This window comes from Danio rerio, chromosome 10 (assembly GCF_052040795.2).
Source record: "Danio rerio strain M-AB ecotype USA chromosome 10, GRCz13ab, whole genome shotgun sequence".
In the NCBI taxonomy this organism is placed as follows: Eukaryota; Metazoa; Chordata; class Actinopteri; order Cypriniformes; family Danionidae; genus Danio; species Danio rerio.
The window spans coordinates 10,113,295-10,139,363 of record NC_141030.1 but is presented as its reverse complement, the minus strand read 5'-3'; the positions used below and the strand labels follow the sequence as shown (position 1 = coordinate 10,139,363).

Genomic DNA, 26,069 nt, shown 5'->3' with positions numbered 1-26,069 from the left:
GTTTTGTCAAATCATGCTTGCTATGCATTTTATAATTCTCTGGAACATAATTATTATTAAACTGTAAGCAGTGGCGCCCCCAGAAAATTTTCTTAGGGGTGGCCAGAAGAGGCCACACTAAATCTTGGGGTGGCACACAAAAAAATAATAATTCAAAATAATATATAATAATAAAAATAATAAATTCAGTGTTATTTATATATATATATATATATATATATATATATATATATATATATATATATATATATATATATATATATATATTTGTTTCTGGTAAATGAAATAGTGGTTTAAGTATCGCATATATTAAAAACACTTTTCATATATATATATATATATATATATATATATATATATATATATATATATATATATATATATATATATATATATATATATATATATATATATATATAACTTTTAGGTTATTTTTCACACACCATTATTGTACAACATAGTATATGCCAAGTCTAAAATTAATGAAGATTGAGTTAAATAATAAAACAAATAAAATAACAAACTAAACAAAAGGCGTTATTTACTATATTCACACACTCACTATACAGACTCTAATAATAACATTTATCCATATCCTTTTTTGAGCCACAATATTACTAATGTAGCTTCTTCTATTGATGTACCTTAAGGTAAATATTAAATTGCCATTGCTGTCTAGGTAACGACCATCGGGTCAACGACCATCGGGGAGGACAATGGCGGTTCTAGTTTAAATGACACCCTGGGCGAACCACCCCACACCCTTAAATTGTTAATTTATTTTTCAATAAATATAACTTTTTATTTATTTCAAATAAATACTATTATTATTTAAAAAAAATAACATAAATCAATCCTAAATTTTCAAACAAAGTAACAACTGGATTGATATGCTAAGATCACTTAAGAAACCTTTTGCATGAATATTATGACAATTCTAAAGAAAACAAAAATATATATAATTTTTAGAACTATCTGTTATCTTAGACCTGACTCATGGTTGAGAATTAATGTTATGAAGTCTTACCTCCCTAACTCTTTATCCCTCCTTTCTGTTTTATAGCCATGCTTAGTGAAAGTAACATCATCATCATATCAAATTATTAGTTTAGTCAACTTGCAAAACTCGCTGAATGCCGACACCTCTGCACAAAAGGCAAAATTCGTTCATTGTTGGCTTTGCTAAGCTAACGCTGTAAAAAGCAAGTTCTCCCTTTGCTTTGAACTTTGAGCTTTTTAAATTCAGAGATTTTTTTTTTTTATGTTCACACAGCTACATTACACCAACTAAAGTTTAAAATATGATATTGTAGTGGACCACCTCTTTAAAAAAACTAAATAAACCTTTAAATTATGTCTGTTTTGTTTGGCCAGATGAAAGGAGCCAAGTTAAGTTAGCTAACATTAGCCAAAGAATATTTTTAAAGCAGGGTATTTCTTGTAATGAAATAAGTTCACTGTAAAATATACACCAATGTTCAGCAAAGTCACCTGCTGTTGCTTTGTCAGGAATTATGACTGCACAGCCCCGTGTAACCACTGCTAATGTCATGTCTGGCTTTGACTTTGCAGCATCTCCCATTTTCAAAATAAGAGTCACACAGACATGGTATTTTAACCAAAGTTTTTTAAGCCAAGTCATTTCACTCTGCGGCCACATTTGAAATGCCTCTCAGGCAGTATGCTTAGGTATTTTGTCTAAATGGAAAAAAAATCAATTTCTATAACCAAGCTTACGGTTACATTACATATTTGGAATCAGCAATACAATTAAACATTAAAGTTTAGTTTCTAAATGGCCGAATCAATCAATCGGCATTATTTCAGGTCGCTCAAGCTAAAGTGCATGCACACACTCGAGAGGAACAAGAGCGCAACACCAACCTCATTAATGGCCATTCTACACATCCTCTGAACACAGGATGGATAGTACCTCACGTTTGTTTCATACAGGTTACAAAACCAAAAAAAGTTTTGTTTTTAAGTGTAGTGGGTTCAGTTAAAAGTACAGAAATCAATTTTATGCAGATACATTTCTTATATCTGTAAAGCAAGTATTCGCTGAGATTCCAGTGCATTTGTTGACCAAAACAAACAGTTGTAAAAACACATCTGGGGCCTCATGTACGAAGAAGATTAAATTCATACTAAAACATTTCATACGAACAAAGTTGCAAATGTGCGTCCGCAGTAAAAAAATTCAGATGTATGAAACCCTGCGTACGCGGAATCCCATCCATATTCTCTTTGTACAACCGAATTAAAGTGAAACTGAGCGCACGTGCACGAGCGCAAAACCCCTCCCAGCCTCCTCCCTCTAATAAATATGTAATGACTCTACTTTGGCAAAACCAAATGAAAAAGCAATGGCAAAAGCAAGCAAAAAGAGAAAAAAACAACAATGTGAATTGGAGGTGCTCCTTTCGGAGATAGACTGGAGAAAAACGGTGTTATTTGCAAATTTGTCCTCTCGAATGAATAACAAAAGAAAAAAATTGAGTTTGGTGGAAGACTTTAGCTGACACGGTTAATGCAGTGGGGTCTGAACATCGCATGGTGAGTGAATTAAAAAAGAAATGATGTAAAGATGTAAAATTGTGTAGTGTCTATTTATGCTAAGTGCAAATAGCACACCTCATTGGAATAAGCGAGTTGAGTAATTCCCACCCATCACTGTTGGATTGACAGAGGCAACATAACTAAAGAGAGCGGCAAAGAGCAGTGTGGGTGGCGTAGCTCGTAAAACGCATGGCAACATGTTTTGACACGTTCAATCATGAACTCGGTTCGAATCCAGCGTCTGATAAACTCATTCTTCTTTTCCCCACTACTTATCAGATTTTGCCTACTCTTCATCATGAGGAAGTCAAGTAAGATTCATTAATAAGTGTGCATTATGTCAAGCGAATTTGAGCATCACCTATTATTTGCACATTTATTGAACGGTAATGATTCCGATTCATGTATGTAAATTCATTTTCAGATGGTGCCTTTATAGCAATGTGCGTGCAGTAGACCGCTCCGATTACATTGGGAAAACCAGCGATCACTGCAAATTTTGCTTTAATGTTTGGCTTGTCAACTGCACGGTATAGAAACCTTATATACCGGCTAAACATGCGAATGATCCCGTCCCATACAGCTGCCATTGCACAGCTCAAAGATACTTTTTAGTGTACAGTTTAACACAATTGCCTCTAGGAGTCGCCAATGGAAATAAAACAAACACACATAAGAAATGCTCGTACGCCAGACAATGAAGTTGGCGTGGACCAATGCACATTCTCACATTAATTTCTTAGTTCGTAAATCCAAACGTGAGCAAGAAATCTGGCGTACGCAAAGTTTTTGTGCGTACGCAGTGTTGATGCATGAGGTCCGTGGACTGAGCTTTTTCCACAGAGGAAATGTCAGTCTATAACGATTGATGATCGACTCCTGTACTAGTAGGCGGGGCTTTATTCACCATATTGACCTTTCCTCATTGAATTTGAATTTATTGATAGCCCCTTGAGATGAACCATCTCATTTTTTAAGGGTGCTTATTTTTCCCCATTTGAAACCATACAAGTGACATGTCTTGTGTTCTATATTCTTTGATTTAATATAAACGTTGATCAACTTAAAATTTAAGGGAGAAAAATGAACATTGTTGTAATCTCAAAATAGCCTGGGGTGTGCACATTAATGATCCTGTATGCAACATATTAATCTGTGTTTGAACTGCTGATTTGATGACCTTGAATGTCAGTCTAAGTACATTCAAATCCTGTTTTATGTTCTGATTGGCATTTCACGACCGGGGTTTTACAGTACAGTCGCCAAATTTACACAACAGGAAACAACAGTGTTTGAGGCTCACAGTATGACCATTTTCATGTACTGAACCCTTAAAAATCTGCGGTCACACTAGAGTTTGTGTGCCAAAATTAACAGGGGCAGGAATAAACAAGATGATTAACCCTTTAAAAAAAAAAAAAAAAACGAGCGATTGGTCCATGTTTTAAATTTTTGTCCTGAGAGGTCATGTTTTGATCTTCAATTGGTCTCACGCACTCATGTGATGCGATTTTGCAGGTTAGTTCACCAAGCTTGAACTTTCCAACGCAGCGAACTGCGAAACTTAATGCACAAGCTTGCATTTCCAGTCTGACGCATTCGCGTGCGTATGAATGAAAGTCTATGGGGAAAATAGTGCAGTGTGACCACAGCTTCATTCGACTATGCATACTTACACCCAGATTTTCTTTATAGAGCATCTTAAAAACAACTATTTTAGACATCTTTTAATGAAATATTGTCAAGCTGATCTTTCATCCGCTACAACTTATCAAGTATAACAAGAGTTTATATGGCGCATGTTTTGCAAATGTAAAAACTTAAAATAACGTCACAGCTGTTATTTGTAAAGCTCAAACCATAAAGAACAGACTGGAGACCAGCAGAGACACGTGTTCATAGCTTTATACTGAAACTCATGGAAGTTTACACAATGCATCCTACACTATTACCATGTCCACACGCATGTAATGCTGGGTAAAAGGTACATTTGGCATGTAATGATAAGACAGCAGTTTGAAATCGAAGTCCAAAGCAAAAAAAAAAAAAAAAAACATGAGTAATAATTGGTAGCACAGTACAAGGAGGCAACATTAGTACAGTTACCAAATAGTCGAAATATAAAATTAATCCAAAAAAACAGAAAACATATGCTTTTATGTACATCCCAGTGCCTATTAGAAGGGCCTGCAGAGAACATGGGCTATCTTTAACAATGACAATAACTCCAGCAAGCCTGATATCAATATAAATATGTCTGCAAGGTGCAAAGACCTTTCCCATACATACACGCGCGCACACACATACATACATACATACATACATACACAGTGTTTGCCGCAGGTTCATTTATCTCCAGATGTGCTTTCCCATTAAAGCCTGTGCTCAATGCTTAAGTGCTTTCTGTAATTCAGGATGAACGGCGACTGTAAATGACCTTTCGCTTACACTGCTATCCCATCATACACCGTTTGGTGAGCGCCATCTAGTGGTTCATTGAGGAATATGTAAAACTTCACTGTACAGTTTATATACAGTGTCCAATTTCTGTTTTTAGTCTTCCAATGAGAACCAACACACACACACACACACACACTATACAATAAAAGCAGATCTCAGTCTGACACATGCAACACATTTGCTTTCTTTTATACAATGACGAAAGTCCCGCTAGTTTCCCGGCATCACTCGTACCTTCCGTTTCCTCAGACTCTGTGTTTGTGCAAGTAGTCGTGAGTTGGACAGTAGATAGAAATTATAATCTCCCGCTCAGTCGCTACACGTCTTTGTTTAGCATCAGTAGTAGAAAGACTAGCCTTAAAGTCTTGTCTTTAGTAAGTATTGTGTTTCAAAGGTGGGTAGCTGGTACCCTAGAGTTAAACTTTAGTTTGTTTTATACAAAAGGAGAGAGAAAGTGTTGTTCGCACTGGTCCAGCGAAGGGGATGATGGGGAGCTGGAGTGTTTTGTTTTGTTTGTTTATGGAAGTGTGTGGTTCGGTTACACGCTCTCTTTGCCTTGAGCTCCTGTCACAGTCTTGATGGAGCTTAATGTCCTGTTGAACCACGTCTTTTTGGCCGCTTGGACTTCATTCAGAGCGAGACCCAGATGATGCTCCAGATCCTACAGAAAACATTTACTGTGGGTTAGTTTATGTGCATTTTATTCAGTGACCTGAACTTGTTGGCAAGACATTCATTTAGTAAAATAATGTAAAGATCTTTTAAATTATCTTAAACATCCCTAAAGGTAATGCATTTGTATGTACGTATACAGACTAATGGTAAGTTCCAAATGGGACACACTTCACAATCATGGCTATCATACTGAAGTCCTACTCCAAACCAAAGTGCTCAAACCTAGTCACTTTGTAGGGCCCTTTGTAATGAAGGATATAGGCACTTTGGGGTCCCAAGATCCTTTGCGCAGGAAAGCTGTTTGTGTCAAACAGTGTGATCCATTCGGAATTGTTCATCCCTATGCCTTAAGGCTGATTTATACTTCTGCGTCAAACGCCGGCGTATGCTACGGCGCTAACACATAGCCCTTCGCCGTGGCCGTCGCTGTCACTGACGTGCACCTCTCAAAAATTGCAACTACACGTTGCAATGACGCATAGCGTAAGCTCTGTGATTGGTCGGCTTGGTAGCGCTGACGAGTCTGGGCGGGACTGAGAGCTGGGCGAATGGCGCGAGCGATTGTTTACAAGTGTGGAGTACCGTGAAGGAGCTCCGGATGGAAAGTTTTGTTTTGTGTTTACCTCATAGTTAAAGTTAATGCACGTCCGCCGGTTCCTGCCTCAAAATAAGCGAGTTTGAGCCACTTGTACATCCCAGAAGTGTTCAGGAAAAGCAATAAAGCAGCGAAGAAACTCGAGGAACATTTACACCTCACTGCCAACTAGCGTTTCGGAAGTGTTAATGCAGACCGACAGAGACAGCGCGCAGAAGTATAAATGCACAGCCACGCGCGTTGCATGCGCCGTGGGTTACGCCGGTCACCTGATGTAGAAGTATAAATCAGGCTTAAGGGGTCCCACATTTTTCCAGCATGCGAGCTACTAATAAAATGACCAAGTCAAAATTCCCTACCCAATCTAAAAATGCAAAACATATATTTATTTATTTATTTATAAACATATTGAGAATGCTGTATTTGGACATTATATATTGATTTACCTTGCATAACTGAATAAACACATATTGTGCAATAGTCTACAACTATTTTTGTCATTACCTTACTCTGATGACTTGCACTGAATAGAATCAGCCAGGAAAGCATAGTCTGGGCAGGAGCTGCTGATAGCCAGCCTCAAGCACACTACCAAATGATCATCAGTCATGGTGAAATAATATTTGTACTTAACCTCGCCAACTTTGCCAAGTGCTGCAAAACTATTGCCACTATAAGTTGGCATGGTTTTGTATGTGCATGCGTGGTTACCCATGTGTCAGAAAATATATCAGACTGCCTCCCCTTTATGTCATTCAAGCAACACATTTCAGTAAGGATGGATGGATAGATTTTTTTTTTTTTAATACCATGCAATCTACCCATGCAACCTTTGCGATTGACCGGTAGATCGCGATATTCATATTGGGCACACCAAAGCTGTCAGTCCAAAGAGTATGGATGATGGAGACCACTGAGCTCATTGGAACTTTCAGAGCAGCAGAAAATTTTCTGCAACTTGCCCCAGCTTTGTGCATCGAGACAATCCTATCTCAGAGGTCTACAGACAATTCCTTTGTCTTCATGCTTTGTTTGTGCTTTGACATGCACTTTCAACCATTAGATACACTTATATAGACAGGTGTATGCTTTTTCAAATCATGTCCAATCAACTGAATTTACCACAGCTGAACTCCAGTTAAGCTTCTGAAAGATCTCAAGAATGATCAGTGGAAACACAATGTACCTGAGCTCAATTTAGAGCTTCACCACAAAGGCTGTGAATACTAAGGTACATGTGATTTTTCAGGTTTATTAGTTTTAATAAATTTGCAACAATTTCAAAAAACCCTTTTTCATATTGTCACTATGGGGTATCGTTGGTAAAATATGGAGTAAATAAATTAATCCATTTTGGAATAAGGCTGTAACAAAAAAAATATGTAAAAGAGAGAAGCACTATAAATACTTTCTGGATGCACAGTTCCTATGTCCATTTTAGTGCTTCTCAGTTATGCTTGGTTTCATTGTATAATTGTTGTATTGTTTTCAGGGTGACAATGTTAACATCTGTCCAGGGGTAATGGAAGAAAAATAGCCTTTGGCAAATTTCCAGCAATGCTAATTAATGTACACTGTCCCTGCCAAATATTTTTTTTTCATGAAACTTATTTTAAACATAAAATACTATATTTGCATTTAACATATTTCTGTTTAATTAAAATCACCAAAAAATGGACTGTCATTTATATTTTCATATTCATATGTAAATAAAAATGAAATCTGTTCATCAAATAAAGCAATCGTGTCTCTTATTAGGTTATTATTCAAAAAGGAAATGATTCGCACTCATAAAGTAGTTGCTTCGTACTGTTTTTCTTTTTTTCCTCTTTACATTTATTGGGTGATTTAAAGACACAAACATTTCGGCACAATGCTTTCCTCAGTGTCTTCATAAAGACTCTCATAATACTGAACATGGTTTACGTTTACAATGCCTTTATATGTCCGTGTGGAATGAAATTTCCAATAAAGGGATGAAGATTGCTGGAGTTTGATTAAAAACATTCATTTGTGTGTAAAGGAATAAACTTTTATGGGTTTGGAATGATGTGTAGCTAAACAAATGATGACAGGTTTTTCATTTTGGGATAAACTTTTACTTTAACTTCTCTTGATCATGTGTTGGAAGAAAAGATTAAAGGAATGACTCTGCAAGAAGCTATCAAATAAAAGTGCTGATGCGGTGTAAAGTTCTGTAGCTGTTTCTACTGACCAGGGGTCATTTCCCAAACAATGATGTAACTGAACTACTATAATACGTTGCATCGATTGGGAAAGGAACGATGTAATGATGAGTAGTTGCTCTGCCGCTATGCATCTAATTACAGCACTAGAGGTGTAGTTGCAACTAAATTTGTGATGCAGTTTGCATATATTTATTGGAACAATAGATTAGGAAACACCCAATCAACTAACTATGTAACGACGGAACTTATGACCTTAGCTAACGATGGTTTTTGAAGACTTCCCAAACCAAACCATTCCCACAATGACCAATGCAATCACCCATAAAAAGCCCAAATTAAAAACTTTGTAATTACTTGTAAATACTTTGTACTTAATCATTTGTAATAAACTTGTTCTCCTACCATGCACTCCCACCATGTTCCCTCTATACAGTAACTATCACAGCATATCAAGCTCAAAAAGAAATGGCTTCAGACATGATTATTTCTGAGCTTATTGTTGTAAATACTAATAACCTCTTTACTCATCTTTCTAAATCATTTTAAAGCATATTCTCTGATTGACAAAAGCACAGTGTTAACTTCACCACCTTAAATGAAGCCAGTAAACACACTGCTATGTTGGTGGATTGGTTCTAACTAAACCCAAACACACCCCTGTGTCATTTGCATTTGTAAAGTGTGCTGATGTCTAAGAGCAAGTAGGTGGTGTCCAGTACCTGAATCTTGCACTCTGCCTCCACCAGCTGTAGTTTGGTCTGTGCGAGCTCCAGCTCCATCTCTCTCAGCTGGTTCTTCAGCGCTTCCTTCTCCTCGTCTGTGTCCTCCTCGCTGCCCTCCTTTGGAGCACTGAGCACCTTCAGGCGGCCCTCCTTACTGAAGAGATTACTGCACTTCTCACAGCCCTCCACCTTCATCTGCGCGCACACACACACACACACACACACACACACACACTCATTATCAGCTGTTTATAAACACTTTTAAGGGGTTGTTTACATGATCACTTCATGCATTTTTTTCCTGATCAGATACCTATTCAATCATGAAATGGACCGACATAGACACTTTCTGAAATGCATTCCAGATGGATATAAGTCAGATCACTCACAGTTTCAGGAGGTGGTCTTGGATGCATACAGGTAACAAATACATCTGGTTGATGAAACCACATGCATAAATTTGACTCCTCCCAAAATAAAGCATGAGAGTGCATGCATTATGGGCTACAATATATGATCATCAGATATAAGTGCAAATGCACAATCAATGGAAAGCCACAGATGACAGTTGGAGATGTTTCATTCTGTTTACATTTTTTTGTTTTATTTTTGACAGTGAAACTATGAAATGTTAACCTAATATAAAATGGCAGCATTAGCAACAGAGACACACCTACAGCCTATCTGCCTGAAAAGAGAGGAAAAATATACCGTTTTGTTTTTTTAGTCACGTTTTGTTTTTGAGAGGGTATTTCATAAACTGTAAAATTGTATTTTATTTGAAATGATATAATTTTTTTGTCCATGACTGGAGACACCAATAGACAAAAATCTTCACATTTTTATAGTGATTCCAAAAAAGTTAAATAGGTAAAACATTCTGTGACAAAAACTTAAAATGTGCACGTCATGGGCTTCTCCTTTGAAAGAAGTACTGAAAAATCATACTTGAGTAAAAGCACAATTACATGCCCAAAAATGTAGTGCAACCAGAGTGGTAGCATTCTGTAGTGCATTTAGTTATTGCCCAGCAGATACACAGCAACATAAGACGTTCATATTATTTTGATGTGCAATAACGACGTGAAATGACATTAACATTTGAATGCTTTTAGGTTGTGATAGAAAATCCAAAATCCAATGTCAAGCCAACATCCTTAATATTTGTCTTTTTGACGTCAAATACTGACGTTTATTCATCAGGTATGGCAACCAAAACCCGTCTGATAGACGTCATAGTGGTAACGTCCACACAACATCAAACTGTAACATCATTAGGCGTAGATTTTAGGGTGGATGTTGGACATTGACGTCGGCCTGATGTTGGGTTCTGGCGTCAATTGGATTTTTATTTCCAAACAAAATTGGATGTCCCCACGACATTGAGGTATATTGTTAATCTGGTGCCTGCTGGGTGTTAAAGGCCATTTCGGTCATTATACAGTAAACATCTGTCATCTTATCAGTAACCTGCATCTAAACAGTCTCTGGGCCAACGCGTGAATGATTTTGGACATCTTCTTTTGGACACTTTTAATGCTTCTAAACAGTTTGCTTCAATTAAAATTGGTCCACGTCTTGAGGTAGATCATCAGGAGGTGATTTACCTTCTATGTGTGATTTGATTAGACAGGAATTACTCGACTGATTTTTCTAATCCCCATAGACTAAAAAATAAAGTAATGACTGCAGGTTGAAGGAAAGTAGTGGTCTAATAGTACCGATACTAGAATAAAAATGTCCTCATGGGAAAGTAAAACCTTAGTATGGTTCATTTTAGGGTGCTTTCACAATTGCCTTATTTAATTTGGTTGAATTGCACTAGAATTTGTATTTTCATTTGGACAGGTCTGAATGCAGCAATCACACACCAAGACCTGCTCAAAGGGATTTTTGGTTAATTTACATCCTCTTTCATGTGGGTTGTGTTCCTATTTTAGTCAAACTGTGCCAGAGTTTGGTTTGAAGAGGAGTGAGATCCATATTTTAGTCACCGTCCACTTTTAGGTGTGCATCTGTGTTTAGTGTTCACACTTACTCAACTGAACATTACCAACAGAGCAATCGCACCAAAGGTTCAACACCCTAAATAATCACAAGCTAAATTAAGTGATATAGTCCTCTGTTATTCTTCTGTATTTGTGTGTGTTCTTGATTATTCGCTCACCCGAATCTTCTCTAGTTCTCCTCTGTTGGACGTCTGCTGTTTCTCCAGTCGCTCGCTGAGCTGAGAGCAGATCTGACACACAAACACACAAAGGTCAAAAGCCACATCAATACACTACACATGCTTTTTGTTCAAGAGGATAGAGAAACCAAGTTTACTGGAAAAGGTCAAACATCATGACTTCAACATGCAATCTTTCAACGTCTCTCTCCTGTTACAGGATGTCGCATGTCCCCCTTTATCTTTGTGTAATCCCAGAATCCCAAAGCTCAGGTCAGCAGCAGATCTCTGATTTTTAACCTAAATCCATTTCTCATGGATCTGTGAGGTTCATGAACTCTTTTCTTAACCTGATATACATCCTTTTCCAGGCCATTGCTGAATCAATGCAGTCAGCATATATTCATTTGGAGAACATTTACCATGCATTCTCAGCAGGGCAGATGAAGTCTCAGATGAACTTATGACCAAATGAGCAGGGATGATGCAACCCCTAAGATCAGGGTTTCTGCAGGTTTCACCAAGTTAAATTTAAAAGTTAAGGCATTTTAAGACCATTATGAATGAAATTTTAGACTCATAAAGGGGCTGAAGTCTAAGGATTTTTCGAATGGCTCAGCCGGACAAGATTTTTTACCCCTATAATATATATATATATATATATATATATATATATATATATATATATATATATATATATATATATATATATATATATATATATAATTGAATACGTTTAATAATGCAATAATAATAAAAAAATTCTATATTTTAAATATTTCATAGCTAAATATTTCAACCTGTTATCCAACACTCACTTTTGGGGATTTATACCAACCTAACTTTAAATAGTAACAATTTTTGACCCCAGTAAGCTGTAAGCATAAATTAGGTCTCCTTGGAAAGAATCAGCAAAACAAGTTGTGTAAAAACAAGCAAGCTTTACTTGCATCCATACACTTTTTCCCAACATAAACTTAAAAAATAAAAAAGTGAACAAATGTTTAAACGTTTTGAAAACTATAATAAATGAAATATATGCACAACAATCTGTCCAGGTCAGTGTCCTTAGCAGTAAATACATGGAGCAGTTTAAAACAAATGTTATTGTATAGAAAATAGTTAAACCATCATGATAAATACAGTAAAAATGACCTTTTCAAATAAAAACTTTAAAAGCCCCTTTCACACATACAGACAAAGCTTGTATGTGTGAACAGGTCCTTTTTGAAAATACCGGTAAATTCGTTCTGGCTATTTTCCGGAAAGAGAAGTTGTAACATTACCGGCAATTTGCCGGAATGCTGCGCTGTGTGAATGCAGAAGGAAGATTACCGTAATAAGCGCGTGCACGTCTAGAACGTGCTGACGTGAGACGTCTGTTTTAGCCAATCAGAACAGTCAGACGCATTTACGTCCGCGCGGTTTGTGAGGATAAAAGCCTTTGAATATTTTTCCAGACACATTTAGCTGCTAGAAGTTAGTCAGATCATGTTTATATGTTCTTCTTAATGCCAACTGTGTAAATAATCATCGATGAGATGCTTATGATAAGCCGTTGTTTGTTTACCTTCAAGCTTTGCGTGTGCCTGTGAAACAGCCTATGAGCGCCTGCACACGCACATATTATGAACATCTCGACATGCGAAAGTGATCCTGCGAAAGTTGTTCACAATATTGATCATCCACAGAGTTTGTAATTTAGTCAAATGTTTACAAATACAAGCGCAGCCGTTTAAAGCTCATTTGTGGTGAATGATGTCAGAATTTACCGGTATTTTGGAATGGATGTGTAAATGCTCTTTTCCGGAAAATTTCCGTAACGTCCTCGCCTGTGTGAACAGCGCTTTTTTCAATATACCGGTACAGGGTATCTGCACATTTTTTAACAAGAAATTTAAGACCTTTTAAGACCTTTTTAAGTCCTCTAAAATGAAAATTTAAGACTTTACCTAAACAAAAAAAAAAAACAGGAAAATGTTCAGTGTGTCAACACAGAATGATGTGGTGAAGCATTAGCGTGGCACAACTCACTAGAGCCACGCTCACAGGGGCGGACTGGCCATCTGGCAATTCTGGCAAATGCCAGAAGGGCTGGACCATTTTTTAAATGTGGGCACCTATTTTATTTATTTATTTTTTCATATGTATTGTTTTTTAAATGTAGGCATCTTTTATTTTGTTTGAGATGTGAATATTATGATGATGATGATGGTGGTAATAGTAAGAATAATAGTAAATGTTAGGCACTGGCCCAATTGGCAACAACCGGCTGGTTTTGAGATGGGCCGACCCAATCTGAGGCTACTCAGATGTAATCAAAATCTGGCAAGAATGTTAAACAAACAGTAAGTGCAAAAAAAAAAAAGGGAAAGGAAGTCAAGTCAGACATTGCCAAATACATAAAATTTACTGAACTAGTCTCGAAAGGGGTCAGTGTGATGGCGCAGTAGGTAGTGCTGTCGCCTCAGAGCAAGAAAGTCGCTGGTTTGAGCCTCATCTGGGTCAGTTGGTGTTTCTGTGTGGAGTTTGCATTTTCGCGTGGATTTCCTTCTGGTTTCCTTCACAAGTCCAAACACATGCTATAGGTGAATTGGGTAGGCAAATTGTGAATTGGGTAAGCCAGTATATTGGGTTGCAGCTTTAAGGGCATCCGCTGTGTAAAACATATGCTGGATAAGCTGACGGTTCCCAGATTAATAAAGGCACTAAGCCGAAAAGAAAATGAATGACATGATTGCATATATAAATGGGTTGCTTTTGTTCCAGTCACATACATTAAATGTTTAAATATCTCTTAAATATGGTACTGCTTATATCATTTTACCATCTGTACACCAATATAAGTAGTGAATGTGCGTGTCCTTGGGTGGGGCTGTGTCGGTGTGGTAATGTGGGCTGGTGTGGCTACAGTGCCAGGGCTGACTTTTAGTCCCAGTCCGCCCCTGCACGTTCAAGACAGGTCAAAGGGACGCAAAAACTTTTATGCCGAGTGCTGATTGACCTTACAACCCTGACAACAGGGTACCGGTCTCGTCAGTTGCTCAACGTCTAAAGTGCAAGTATAAGTCTTCGTTGCTGCGTTCATGGATTCATCGAACTATATGATGAAAGCATCCTTGTTTGCTTGTGAAATTAGTTTCTTCTTTAGGTATGGGGCAACACCAAATCGTGCTAAATATACAGTTTTGTCTCTTCCACATGTGAACGTACTCGCACACTCTGAGTCAGGGAACATTGCTTGAAAAACTAGGTGGACGTCCTCATTTGAGGTGTACGAGTGGTGGCGGCTTACGGTTTGAAATACCCACAGTATTTCGGCCTTAAATGTAACTATATTCGCAAAGCTGCTGAAGGCATTGCTAGAAGTGGACGGCCTTGTGGAAGGCTGAGGTCGAAGTGCTCGATGAGAACACACTTATGGGCAAACTACTTGCCTGTGACTACACATACTTTTTGTGCTTCTCTGCTTTCATGTGTGAATCGAGCGATTTGCGGCCCATTGTCCCCAGTTTTATCGTCTTTTTACATAAAGCACACCTCCCTTCATGATTACTGGCTGTTTTCTTTAGCCACCCCCGATACTTTTCGTCCTCCAACCAATTGTCATCAAACAAACATTTGCCCATGCTTGCGATTCGCAAAATGCTGTGGTGGCGAAGTATCAACGCAACGCATTCATCAATCACTTGTATGTCACCTATGGAATGATGCAGGTTGCACCCACAAAGTGCTGCCCCCAAATGTTGCGCTGGTCAAATAGCGGTTGAAAAAAACGAATAAAAAAGACGAGTTGGACATGAAATTTAAGATCCCACATGAAATTTAAGACCTCCTTATGGAAAATTACAGAATTCAAGACATTTTCAGACCTTAAAAATCGAAAATTTTATTTAAGACATTTCAAGACTTTTTAAGGACTCGCGGGGACCCTGCGGTAAAGTCTTTCCGAAAATTTTCCGGATATTTACCGGTATCACTGTGTGAAAGGGGCTAAAGTTTTATTGAGATGGATTGTTGGTGATTGTATGGGTTTTGGCCAGATTGGGTAGCAATACATGAACAAAGGAAAATTAAGATCTGTTAAAAAACATTTAAGACCTACAGCACAATATTTTAGTAAATTTAAGAGTTTTTAAGGTCTAAAATTTTGATTTTAGTATTTAAGACCCTGTGGAAACCCCGTAGAGTATTCCTGCTGTATATTTCGAGCCATGACACTGGTTAACCTTCAGGTTTCTGAGGGAGTTTTGGGGCCGTGGAGAAGTTTTGACATGCACTGACATTTGTATTGTTTTCAGTATCTTAATAACATATTATTGGCTAAAGTGTGGTAATACCGTTAAAAGCACAAGCTGGGCTACAACAATACCTAAGCAGTATGTTTGTATGGGTTTGTGTATTTGAGAAAGAAAGGTTTTGTGTGTAGTTTGTGAAAAACAAAAAATTTAAAGTCACTGAAATAAGATTGTGAAACACAAAGAGAACATTTGTTCACAAGACTTTTGGGAACTAGATCTTGTAGCCTAGTGTTTTTGCTTCAAAATAATGTGGAAATCATCTTGTTTACCCGCTCACAGAAAACAATATATTGAATTAAATTGTCTAAGTCACTTTTTGAGTGAAAATGGTCTATGCAAAAAGGTGTTAACTATCATTAATAATGCAGTGAGTCACATCTGAGAAGACAAAGACCTGCATAATAAACTGCATAATGAGCCATCAGACTGGCACATGACTAAGAGGGAAGAGTTTCAAGAAAGAATCTGAGAAAAAATTTAGTCTACATGTTTTAGTTTGCAGTTTATTTAAAATATATTTAACTATCACACAAAATAACTTGAGATACATGTTTGAGAGTCTGTACACAGTATAAAACTCTGCAAACTATACCGCTGAGGGTTAAAACTGAAGTATTACTCAATTTTGATGTAAATATAAAATGTATGTAAAGCAACCTGCGCTTAGGCACTGTTCAAGGTAACTGTACCTAGTGTGAGTACGCCCTTAGTAACACAGTTGAGAACTGGGATAGTGGAGTGATGCGCGTTGATGTTTGTGGTATTACTGTTAGTCAGTCATATAGCCCGTTTCCACTGAGTGGTTTCTGGACGTTTCCACTATCAATGGGTATCTAAAAGAGACCCGTACCGTACCACTTTTTGGTTACCCTTTGCAAATGGTACCAAACACGAAAAAAGGGAAGCAAAAGGCGGAGCAAGACCCACAGCTGAACGCTATTGATTTACAAACATATGTCATTTGCAAAAGCAGGAGAATTAAAACAAAAAAAAACACCATTTTTAAAAACACAGTCAAGGCATTACACTGTAATACTATATGCATAAAATAACAAGCCATGGTCGACCCGAGCTCAAACAAACCTTGTCGCTGTCTTGATGAACAGCCAAAAAGCCAAGAATAACAAAATCTGCTGTGTCCTGTTGATATTTTAAGAGCCCGTGTGTGTGCTTTCACTTTCTCCAGAGAGCTCGTCGCGCGTCTATAATTAAATGAATTAACTTGTTTAGCTCAATAAATTAATAAATTAAAATTAATAACGTGCGCGAGATTATTGAAGCGCTTCTGATATCTGATCCTTTAAGAAAGGACAAACGTGAGAGTGAAGCTTGAAAAAACAAAGGGGAAGCTGGAAAAAACTGCAACAAATGATGCTTCTGCAACCTAAAACTGCCATGTTTAATTTTATTTTATACAGTTATAATCAAATTAAGTTTATAGAAAGGTTGGTAATAAACATTTATCCACAAGTATTTATGAGTATGAAGCATCTGTTTTGTGAGAAGTTCTTCTCATGTGATATGTGAAAGAACCGTGTGGCTTTACTGTAGACATTTCCGCAACCTGGGCTCATTGTGGAAACGTAGTCCAGTGGACGTTTCTGGAGACCGCGGAATACGTCCTGGCGGGTACGTAGGGCTGCAGTTTTTGTTTTCGCAAATTCGTGAGAGGCCACTGTTGTGCACTTTTTCGCGTCTCAGACGCCTCTCGCGAGTGTGGTTCGCGCCCGCGCTGTTCTCATGTGAACCCACCAGAGGCCGCTGTCCGACTGACAGGATGATTGACTGCGCGACCGGCCAATCGGCCGACCCACCCTCCTCCTTCCCTGAACCCAACCAATTTTACCGATCGACCCGCCCGCCTGCTCGCTTCCCTAAACCCGAGCAACAGTTTACAAAAAGCCGTCCAAAAAAAGAAAAGCCCTGGGTTTTTTTTTCTACCGCGTTTTCGGATTTCACCGCGTTCTCACCCTGTTACGAAACTTGTTCACTTAATTTTTGGGATTCTGTTTTTGTCTTACGTGATTGCTGGAACCGCTCTTCCCTGGACTCGAAACTGATCGCCATGGTCGACTTCTCTCTGCATCTCGAGCCTGCCTACACGGTGAGCTGAGTGGACAAACGGGGAAACCCTCCACAAGGAGGTAAGTGGTCGGCAGGCAGGCCGGTCGGCCGGCAAGCGCGATAGGGAACAGCGTCACACCGCCCCTTAGCGTTTGCTTGAAAAAAATAAACGCGGCCGTACATACCTGCCGGGACGTATTCAGCTGTCCCCAGAAACGTTCGCAAGACTTCGTTTTCAGAATGAGCTTGGGTTGCATTTCCGAGTAAAAATGACGTCGTTTGAAACGTTCTGTTGTACACCACGACCACCAAAAGGGTCCCATTTTGCAAATGCAAGCCTGATAAAGATGACCAATAATAACAGTCACTGTAATATGGACCGGGTTTCGAGTGGCTGTCAAAGTTGGTGACCTGGTGGTGTTACAGACTGTAGCAAACCAGGAATTACGAGAGAAAATACAAAATAGGGGGCTGGCGGGAGATGGGTCTGAAACAGTAGATTCGCAGAGAAAAAAAAGGAGTGTTGGCAGGTGTACTTATTATATTCATTTCTGTCATGTGTGACAGTAAAAATGCAACATAACATCAACAACTCAAATATGAGCCACTCATTTAGCTAACAAACAAACAAACAAACAAATGCATGGCTTATATTTTCATTAAACAAAATTTTTACAGACGCAGTTTGCGCTCCAGTGATGTCAGTCAGGAATAATGTATTTATTTGCGAACGACTTTTGAATGGCGCCTGAAACATTGTATAGAAAGTTTTCTTTTATGTTCCGGCTTTGTGTTCTGCCAGCCTTGTCTTCAGACGGCAGATGTGTTAAAGCTTTCCTCCTCGCACTAATGAGCCTTCTGTGTGAATGTGTGTTCACTTCACACTGGGAAGCTGTCCAGCGCGATACCTGCAGGCCTTTGACGCTCATTGTGTGTTGTCTGGCTCATGGAAGCAATAAGAGTGCGAGTGTGTGTGTGTGTGTGCATGAGACAGAGCTGGTTCAGCTCAGAGGACACCATTATCATGCTCCACCATGAATCATGCTGTCAGCGGCCCCATTAAAATGAGCTCTGCAGGGACAGCAGCTCAACTATTTTTCAGAGAAGCTCTCATACTGCACTGAAGGTGCTACTTTCAGGCCAGCTTCTCCTCTACGCTCAACACACACATCACATCAGCATTTAAACATACATGAGCTCCAGCTTGAACTTATATGTTTGTTGGAAAAAGGTGGATTTAGTACCTGACTTCCAAAAACAGAAATAGTAAATAAAAACTGTGTTTTGTGCTAGCTGTCTTGTCATCATCGGAGAGTACGATTTTTATTTTACTCATTCTGACTAGCAGCAGAATATCTTGAGGTAAAAGCTTCTGTGCTCCTATTGGTTAGAATCACAGGTGTGCAGAATTGCAGACATCTGACATTTACTGTATGTATTAATGTGATAAGTGCAAACAATAATTCTCTTTAAAGTTGTTGAATTGAATAATGTCCTGATGGAAGGGAGGTTGGAAACTAATTAAGGTGAACATGACTGCAATGATAAACAGACATTTTACACTATATGTGCATGAATGCATTTAAGGCTGCATATACACTGGAGATCTTGATAGTCGATTCTGATTTTGTGACTGTATCCGATTTTTTTGGTGACCTGCTCACATCATCTTTTACACTGCACACGGCAAAGGGGCAATGAGCAGGAAAAAAAAAAAGAGCGGGCGCTGACTGACGCTGATAATAAAACCGTCCTTTTCTCCGTTCCTGTATCTAATCTGTTTGCAGGGTCGTTGTTTTACTAAAATTTATGACAGAAAAGTTCTCATTTGGTCATTTTCTTTTAGTCTAGGCCTTTTTTAAACCAGTAGGTATTAATGTAATGTCCATGACATGATTTATACACGTGATGTATGCAGTAGTTTTATATTAGTTTAAATTGGTTACGTGGCAGATATTGCGCTCTCTTTTGCTCTTGCTGTTAATATGCTTAAATACTTGTGCTACATGACAATATAAAAGCCTTTTAAGTCCACGTGTATGAGATTTAAGGTTTGCGACTCTACTGAAGTCTGTTCTGAAAGCGTCAGTCTGACGTCCTTATGGTTTTTAATGATGCGCGTTTCACATTGACAGGTGAAAATCCCATTTACCTGCTTACACTGCAGACACAAGGGCATGGATCCGATTTATATTTGTATAAATTATCACAAATACACAAGGCCTGAATCTGATTTTAATAAATCTGAGTCCATGTGATTTGTTCCTGCTTACATGTACATTTGATCTGTGCCACATGGGAGAAAAAAAAGGTAACTGAGTGACTTGAACCATGCAGTGTAAATGCAGCCTAGTCTCAGGAGGCAATGATCTGGATATGAAATAATGGGGTTTCCTCACCTGTATTGAATGAGATTGAGAAATGTTAGCTATATTGTGTCATTATACAGGGTTCCCAGAAGAACCTTTTTAATTTTCACCCCAGCACAGCCATGAAAACTTAACATTTCACTTACACTTAAAATTTGTTACAAATGTTAGAGCAATTTTCAAAAACTTTGACTTTTTTTTTTAAAAGTCATGTTCAAAGAAGGGTAATCAAATTTGTTGAATGCAATGCTGATGATAGTCAAATGCGGTGTCTGAGGTATTGATAAAATGTGCGTTATTTGTCAGTGCTGTTGTACAAGAATTTGGCATTTTTCTTTCAAATTCTTTCAAATTTAATTCATGGACTTTCATGTTTGTTTTTAAGTACTTTTCAGGTCTTGAATCCATATGTCTGAAATTTAAATTCTTTTAAGAAGCCCGGGAACCCTGATAATAATGTAATTTAATGGCAAATATGCTTTGCCGCTACAAACTAAATTTATTAGGTGGTAGAAGGGCCAACATGTCACTTTTGATCACAATAGATGCTGACCCCTGGTCTAGATCCTTAACGTGACTAGTTATTAATTATTTATTTATGTTTTGTATGTTCATTTATTTTATCTTCATTACTTTTTGGAGGAGGAAATTAAATGTTAAAATGTCGGTTTTTAAATGTTCATTCTCAATGTCACTGATCGCTTCTGGAATGTTCTACTGTTTAAAAAAAAAAACAACAACAACAACAACAAAAAAAAAAACATGTCAAAAATGACCGAACCTATTGTGGAGGTCCAAAAATGCCTTTTTTTTGTCAGGACAGCATTAAACACTCCAATCACCATGCCAGATGTTGTTGATCAGGACACATTTCACAACATTAAATGATTGATTTTTATATCCTGGCACCCACTGCTGCTCACAAATTCCCACAACACTCAACATTAAATGAATCATGCCAGAATCAGGCTAATATTATGTAGGTTTGCGCAAGGGACTTCGTTCATCAATCTGTTGTTGACTGGATGAAGGCAGATTTTAATTAAGCTTTTAGAGGACAGAAGACGCACTGGATAAAGCAGTTTCACTGAATCATTTCTGAGTCTTTTTTTTTTATTAAAAATCATTTACTCAATAATTTTCCTTCGGCTTAGTCCCTTATTTGTCAGGGGTCACCAGAGCGGAATAAACTACCAACTATTCCGGCTTATGTTTTACGCAGTAGAGTACTGGGAAACCCTTATACACTCTTACACTCAAACACACTCTATACACTATGGCCTATTTAGTTCATCCAATTCACCTATAGTGCATGTCTTTGGACTGTGGGCGAAACCAGAGAACCCAGACAAAATCCAAGCAAACAAGGAGAGAAAGTGCAAAGTCCACACAGAAATGCCAACTGGCTCAGCTGGCACTTGAACCAGCGACCTTCTTCCTGTGAGGTGACAGTGCTAACCACTGAGCCACCATGCCACCTTGATTAAAAACTGTCAAGTAAAAAAATTGATATTGAAATGCAAGCACGGATAAATAATTGACATTAAGACCAGCAATTTTCTATTTCATGCCAACGCTGCTGGAGAAGGACTGTTCGAGACACTGATACCATAATTGCCAGCTGGGATACTGAAACCCTAATCAGTGTGCCAAAATTTCAACCATACGGCTCAAACGGCTGACAGACTTCCAGCCAGGAGGAACAGCAGAAGAAAAAGACCAGATAAAATATGCGCATACACCAAACAATAGCACTTGAGGCTTTTAAATACATAAGATGTATTGTGGTTTGTCTCTTCCAGGCTAATGATCATTTATTTAGGAGAAGTTACATGACTGAAAATAAAAACCTAAAAGGTAATCAAAAGAATAATAGCAGAAAGGTCTGAAGAAAATGGTGGTTCTTTAAAAGCCTTGGATTAGATTTCTTAGTGATACAGTTGCAGCTTTCTTATAACTTAAGCTTAATTTGAGCAAGATCTTGTCGTGTCTTGTTCTGGAAAAGTCAGATTTTTGCAGAGGCAGTCAAGCATTATTTGATTCTTTATAAACATGAGTAAATCAGATAATAAGCTTCGTCAAAGGAGATCTCGAAAAGATGGAACTACAGCCCCTGGATCAGGATAGCAGGAGACTGAAGCAAAGCGATCTCAAGTGAGCCAAAAACATGAAGTAGAGGGCTGTGGGCTCTTCTTGAATTGTCATTTAATTTTTTTTTTTACATGGCACATAGCAAAGGGAATGAATGTCAATAGTGTTAGTAAACTGAACAGTGATGTTCCATAAAAATTATGTTTTGTAGACAGTTTTTTTTTTTTGCACAAATGACTCATGTATGGCACAAATTAATAAAGATTGTTCAGAAATGTGATGCTTTTTTTTCCGAGTTATCACCGTGGTGACTTTTATTTCCAGGTTTTGTTCCAGAAATTGTTCATTTAAAAATTAAGCACTGGGTAAAGAAGTTAACGTCTTCAGATTTTACCGCAAGGCTATGAAAACTGTACAGCTTTTATAAATTTTGATGCCAAACGTGTACTCTATGAAATGATGCAGTGTTTGGATATCACAACTAAATGATGAACAATCACATGCCTCAAACTGACAATCTTTGGGCAAAACACAACACATAGTAAAACTGGTGTTTCAGTGTTTGCTTGTGGGTGAAAATAACATCAAACAATGTTGCAAAACATGAAAGCGGGAGTAAAGAAATGGTCAATTTTCTTTTTTTCATCCTTGCAGCATAAAAGCAAAGCCCCTTTAAGGCAAGTCATTTCACTTAGCGGCTATTTTTGAAACGCCACTAGGGCAGTATGTTTGGGCATTCTGTCTGAATTGGGAAGCATCAAATTCTCCAAAACTGTTTGCCAAGCTTACATTTACATTACATATTTGGAATCATCATTAAAATCAAACAACAACCGTCTCAAAATCAGCATTTTTTCAAGGTGCTGGAGCAATTGCGCATGCGCACTCGAAAGAAACGAGATAACGACACAAACCATATTTATGGCCATACTACATATTATCATCATCTGGATAATGATCATCAGATCGTGCTGCTCTTCTAAAGATAAAACTTGGTCCAGATGGTGAATCTCCTCCAGAAATGACATGAACACTATGTTTACAAGTTTATGGGTGTTTAAGTAGTTGCTGTAATGTGTGTGTGACAGTATGGATTGTACCTTGCGTTTGTTTCATAAAAATTACAAAATCAAAAAACTTCTGTTTTCAAGTGCATTTGGCTCAATTAAAAGTACAGCTTTCAAATATGTGGATATATTTAATATGTCTGTTCAGGTAGTGATCGCTGAGATTCCAGTGCATATGTTGACCATCAAAACTGTCGTAAAATCTCACATCTGGTCCAAGCTTTTCCCCGATGAAACGTTTTTCTATAGTGATTGCCGATTGGCTCCTTGGTTAATAGGCGGGGCTTAATTCGCCATATTGACATTTACACTATTCCCCATTCAATACTATACAAGTGTCAAGACTTGTCTTTGATAAAAGCCAGTAGCAGTCACCAATACTTAAAATTATCATGCAACAGTTTACCTACATTTTCCGTCTGAAATTTTAGTGCATAAAAAAATGACCTAATGTAGTGTTAATCCTATTTACACACTGCTTCAGAAAATTCATCATTTAAAAAGAAATAAGATTTTCTATTTTTTGCATTCGTAGCAAATATTTTGACAATTAAGAGCCACTGTGTGAATGAAAAACAAATTTGTCAACTTTATCTCACAACGTCTTCATGACAAACGTGAAGTGAGGAATACAAAAACTGATTTTGGTGAATGGTTGAGAGCCACTGCTGTAGCCTACTGTATGCTGTTTTCAATGGTGTGTGTTCATACTTTTGACATACTGCCAGTCTCTGTTCAGGATCAGTTCGAATCAACGGACACAGTATTTCTTTTTCTTTTTTTGAAGAAGCGAGAGGGGAACTGCGTGGAGACTCTATTTTTTTCCCCCACAAGAAATACATTAATTCACATGGGTCAAGGTATCTGGGCATGGCAATAATTTCTGATAAAAAAAAAATAATAATTGTACATTGGATAATTATACCGCAAATATTGATGAAAAGGTAAAAACCCTGCGTTTAGCACTGTGAAACATCAGATTACAAACCGCGCTGACTTACAGATAAATTATGAGCAATATGGGTTTAGAATCACCGAGGTTAACCAGCTCAACAGATCACTTTTAGAAGAGCTGCCGAAGACAAAAACTAAAGCAAGCATAAAAATAAATCAGGCAAATATTTGGCAGGGCAAGGAAAACCTACTGTAAAAGCAATGCACATTTATCGAGTGCCTCAGTTAAGAGTTTTATGAAGGTCGTTTAATTGGATGATGGGGTGTTTTAAGATGAGACATGACAGAGACTGGACCATTTAAAGTGATTTAGAGTTTGGTACGGCCACAGTGTCCTAATAGAGGCATAGTGGACTTCATTACAGTGATAGAAGGCCCATGGAATCTCAAACAGGACCAGCGGGCCATGCAAGTCAGTGTGTGTCTTCACCTGTTTGTATTCGCCGATGATGGAGCCGTTCTTCTTGATCTCGGACTCAGATTTATCCAGCTCTCTCCGACACATCTCCTTCAGCTGAAAACACAGATGTAAACGCAAGTTATAGACTATTTCAATGTGGTCTTGTCATTGGCCGATAAACATTTTCTGCTCGTTATGAAAGTATTTTATAACTGTAACAAGAGGCAATTCAATCAAAACTGATGTTAAAACAACAATCATAACATCATTTATCAATATGTGACTCTTTTTGGATTCTTGGAAGCTATAGAAATTAAAAAAAGTAAAACAGGAAATATGTTGGGACCATTGTTTTTGTTTACATCCTTCAAAATGGTCTATAAACTCTTCTGCTTTTTCAACTAAATAGAAATCAGTCATATTACAACGATACTATATTTAAGCCAAGTGTCCCCTCTGGAGGACATCGATTTAGGACAAGTGTGTGCACCGCCTAGACTGTTCCACAGCCTCAAAACAATCAATTCAAACACACATCCAGCATACTGTGAGTTTGCTCTCGTTCTATGATATTAAAGAATAAACTATAAACTCTGACATAAATATAGTAAACCATTACTCATTATGGATTTACTGAGGAGATGACTTGAATCTTTATTTAAAAGATTTGTTTAAATGTGACCTATTATTAGGCCCACACAGAATATGCGCGCGCAGAAATCCACAGATTTCTGCATATTTTTAGCACATCATTGAGTCTATTTATTTGTTTAAATATGTGTAAATGTATATTTATTAAGTTTTAAATTAAGTTCAGTAATAATATTGACTAATCGAAAAATGTTCATTTGATTTATTTACAATAAAGTTTGTAAAGTAATATTTTTTGTCTTTTAGTAAATTTATTATATGAAAGAAATGCTATACCAATGCTTTGCTTTTTGCATTGTAAACCTTAAATAAAAGTTCAAAATCATTCTGCATAAATCCACAGATTTATTACAAAATTCTCTACAGAAATAGCAAAAACATGTCTGCAGATTCTGTCTGGCCCTACCTATAATGCTGTGTTTTTTTAAGCAATAATATAAAAGAAAAGTTATTTGATTTGAAGTTTCTTTTTGTTGTGGTTTTTTTCTCTCCACTGTCTTTCTGACAAGTTTCTTTATGAACGTATAAAGGTGCAGTGAATTAGGTGTTGACACCTAATCTTGTCGGTGTGTTGGTGAAGTTCATTTAAACCAGACTGGAAGATCGTTCAGAGAGTCTCCTCTCTCCTGTCTTGTTTTGTTTATTTGTGAGAACTTATGTTGTGCTTGTTTGGGGATATTGTGGAATTTGACACTGGGTGTTAAACTATTAAGACCAATGTACAGAGATGCATGTGATAGGGAGGGTGCTTTAAGTTTTATCATGCTTTGTGGTTAGTAGGAAGGTAAGTAATTGTTGTTTAATT

At 37.6% G+C, this 26,069-nt stretch overlaps 1 protein-coding gene across 4 annotated transcripts in view; it reads right to left on the bottom strand.

Annotated features, from left to right (window-relative positions):
- Positions 1 to 4,446: 4,446 nt before the first annotated feature.
- rabgap1 (RAB GTPase activating protein 1) overlaps positions 4,447 to 26,069 on the bottom strand; it is a 149,942-nt gene continuing 128,319 nt past the window's right edge. For all 4 annotated transcript variants that reach the window (XM_087270202.1, XM_087270204.1, XM_087270205.1 and 1 more), the window contains 4 exons: positions 24,644 to 24,727; positions 11,368 to 11,439; positions 9,198 to 9,395; positions 4,447 to 5,680 (listed from right to left, as the gene is read on the bottom strand). In XM_087270202.1, coding sequence (XP_087126328.1) covers positions 5,558 to 5,680; positions 9,198 to 9,395; positions 11,368 to 11,439; positions 24,644 to 24,727 — 477 coding nt within the window. In that variant the 3' untranslated portion in view covers positions 4,447 to 5,557. The remainder of the gene's footprint in view (positions 5,681 to 9,197; positions 9,396 to 11,367; positions 11,440 to 24,643; positions 24,728 to 26,069) is intronic.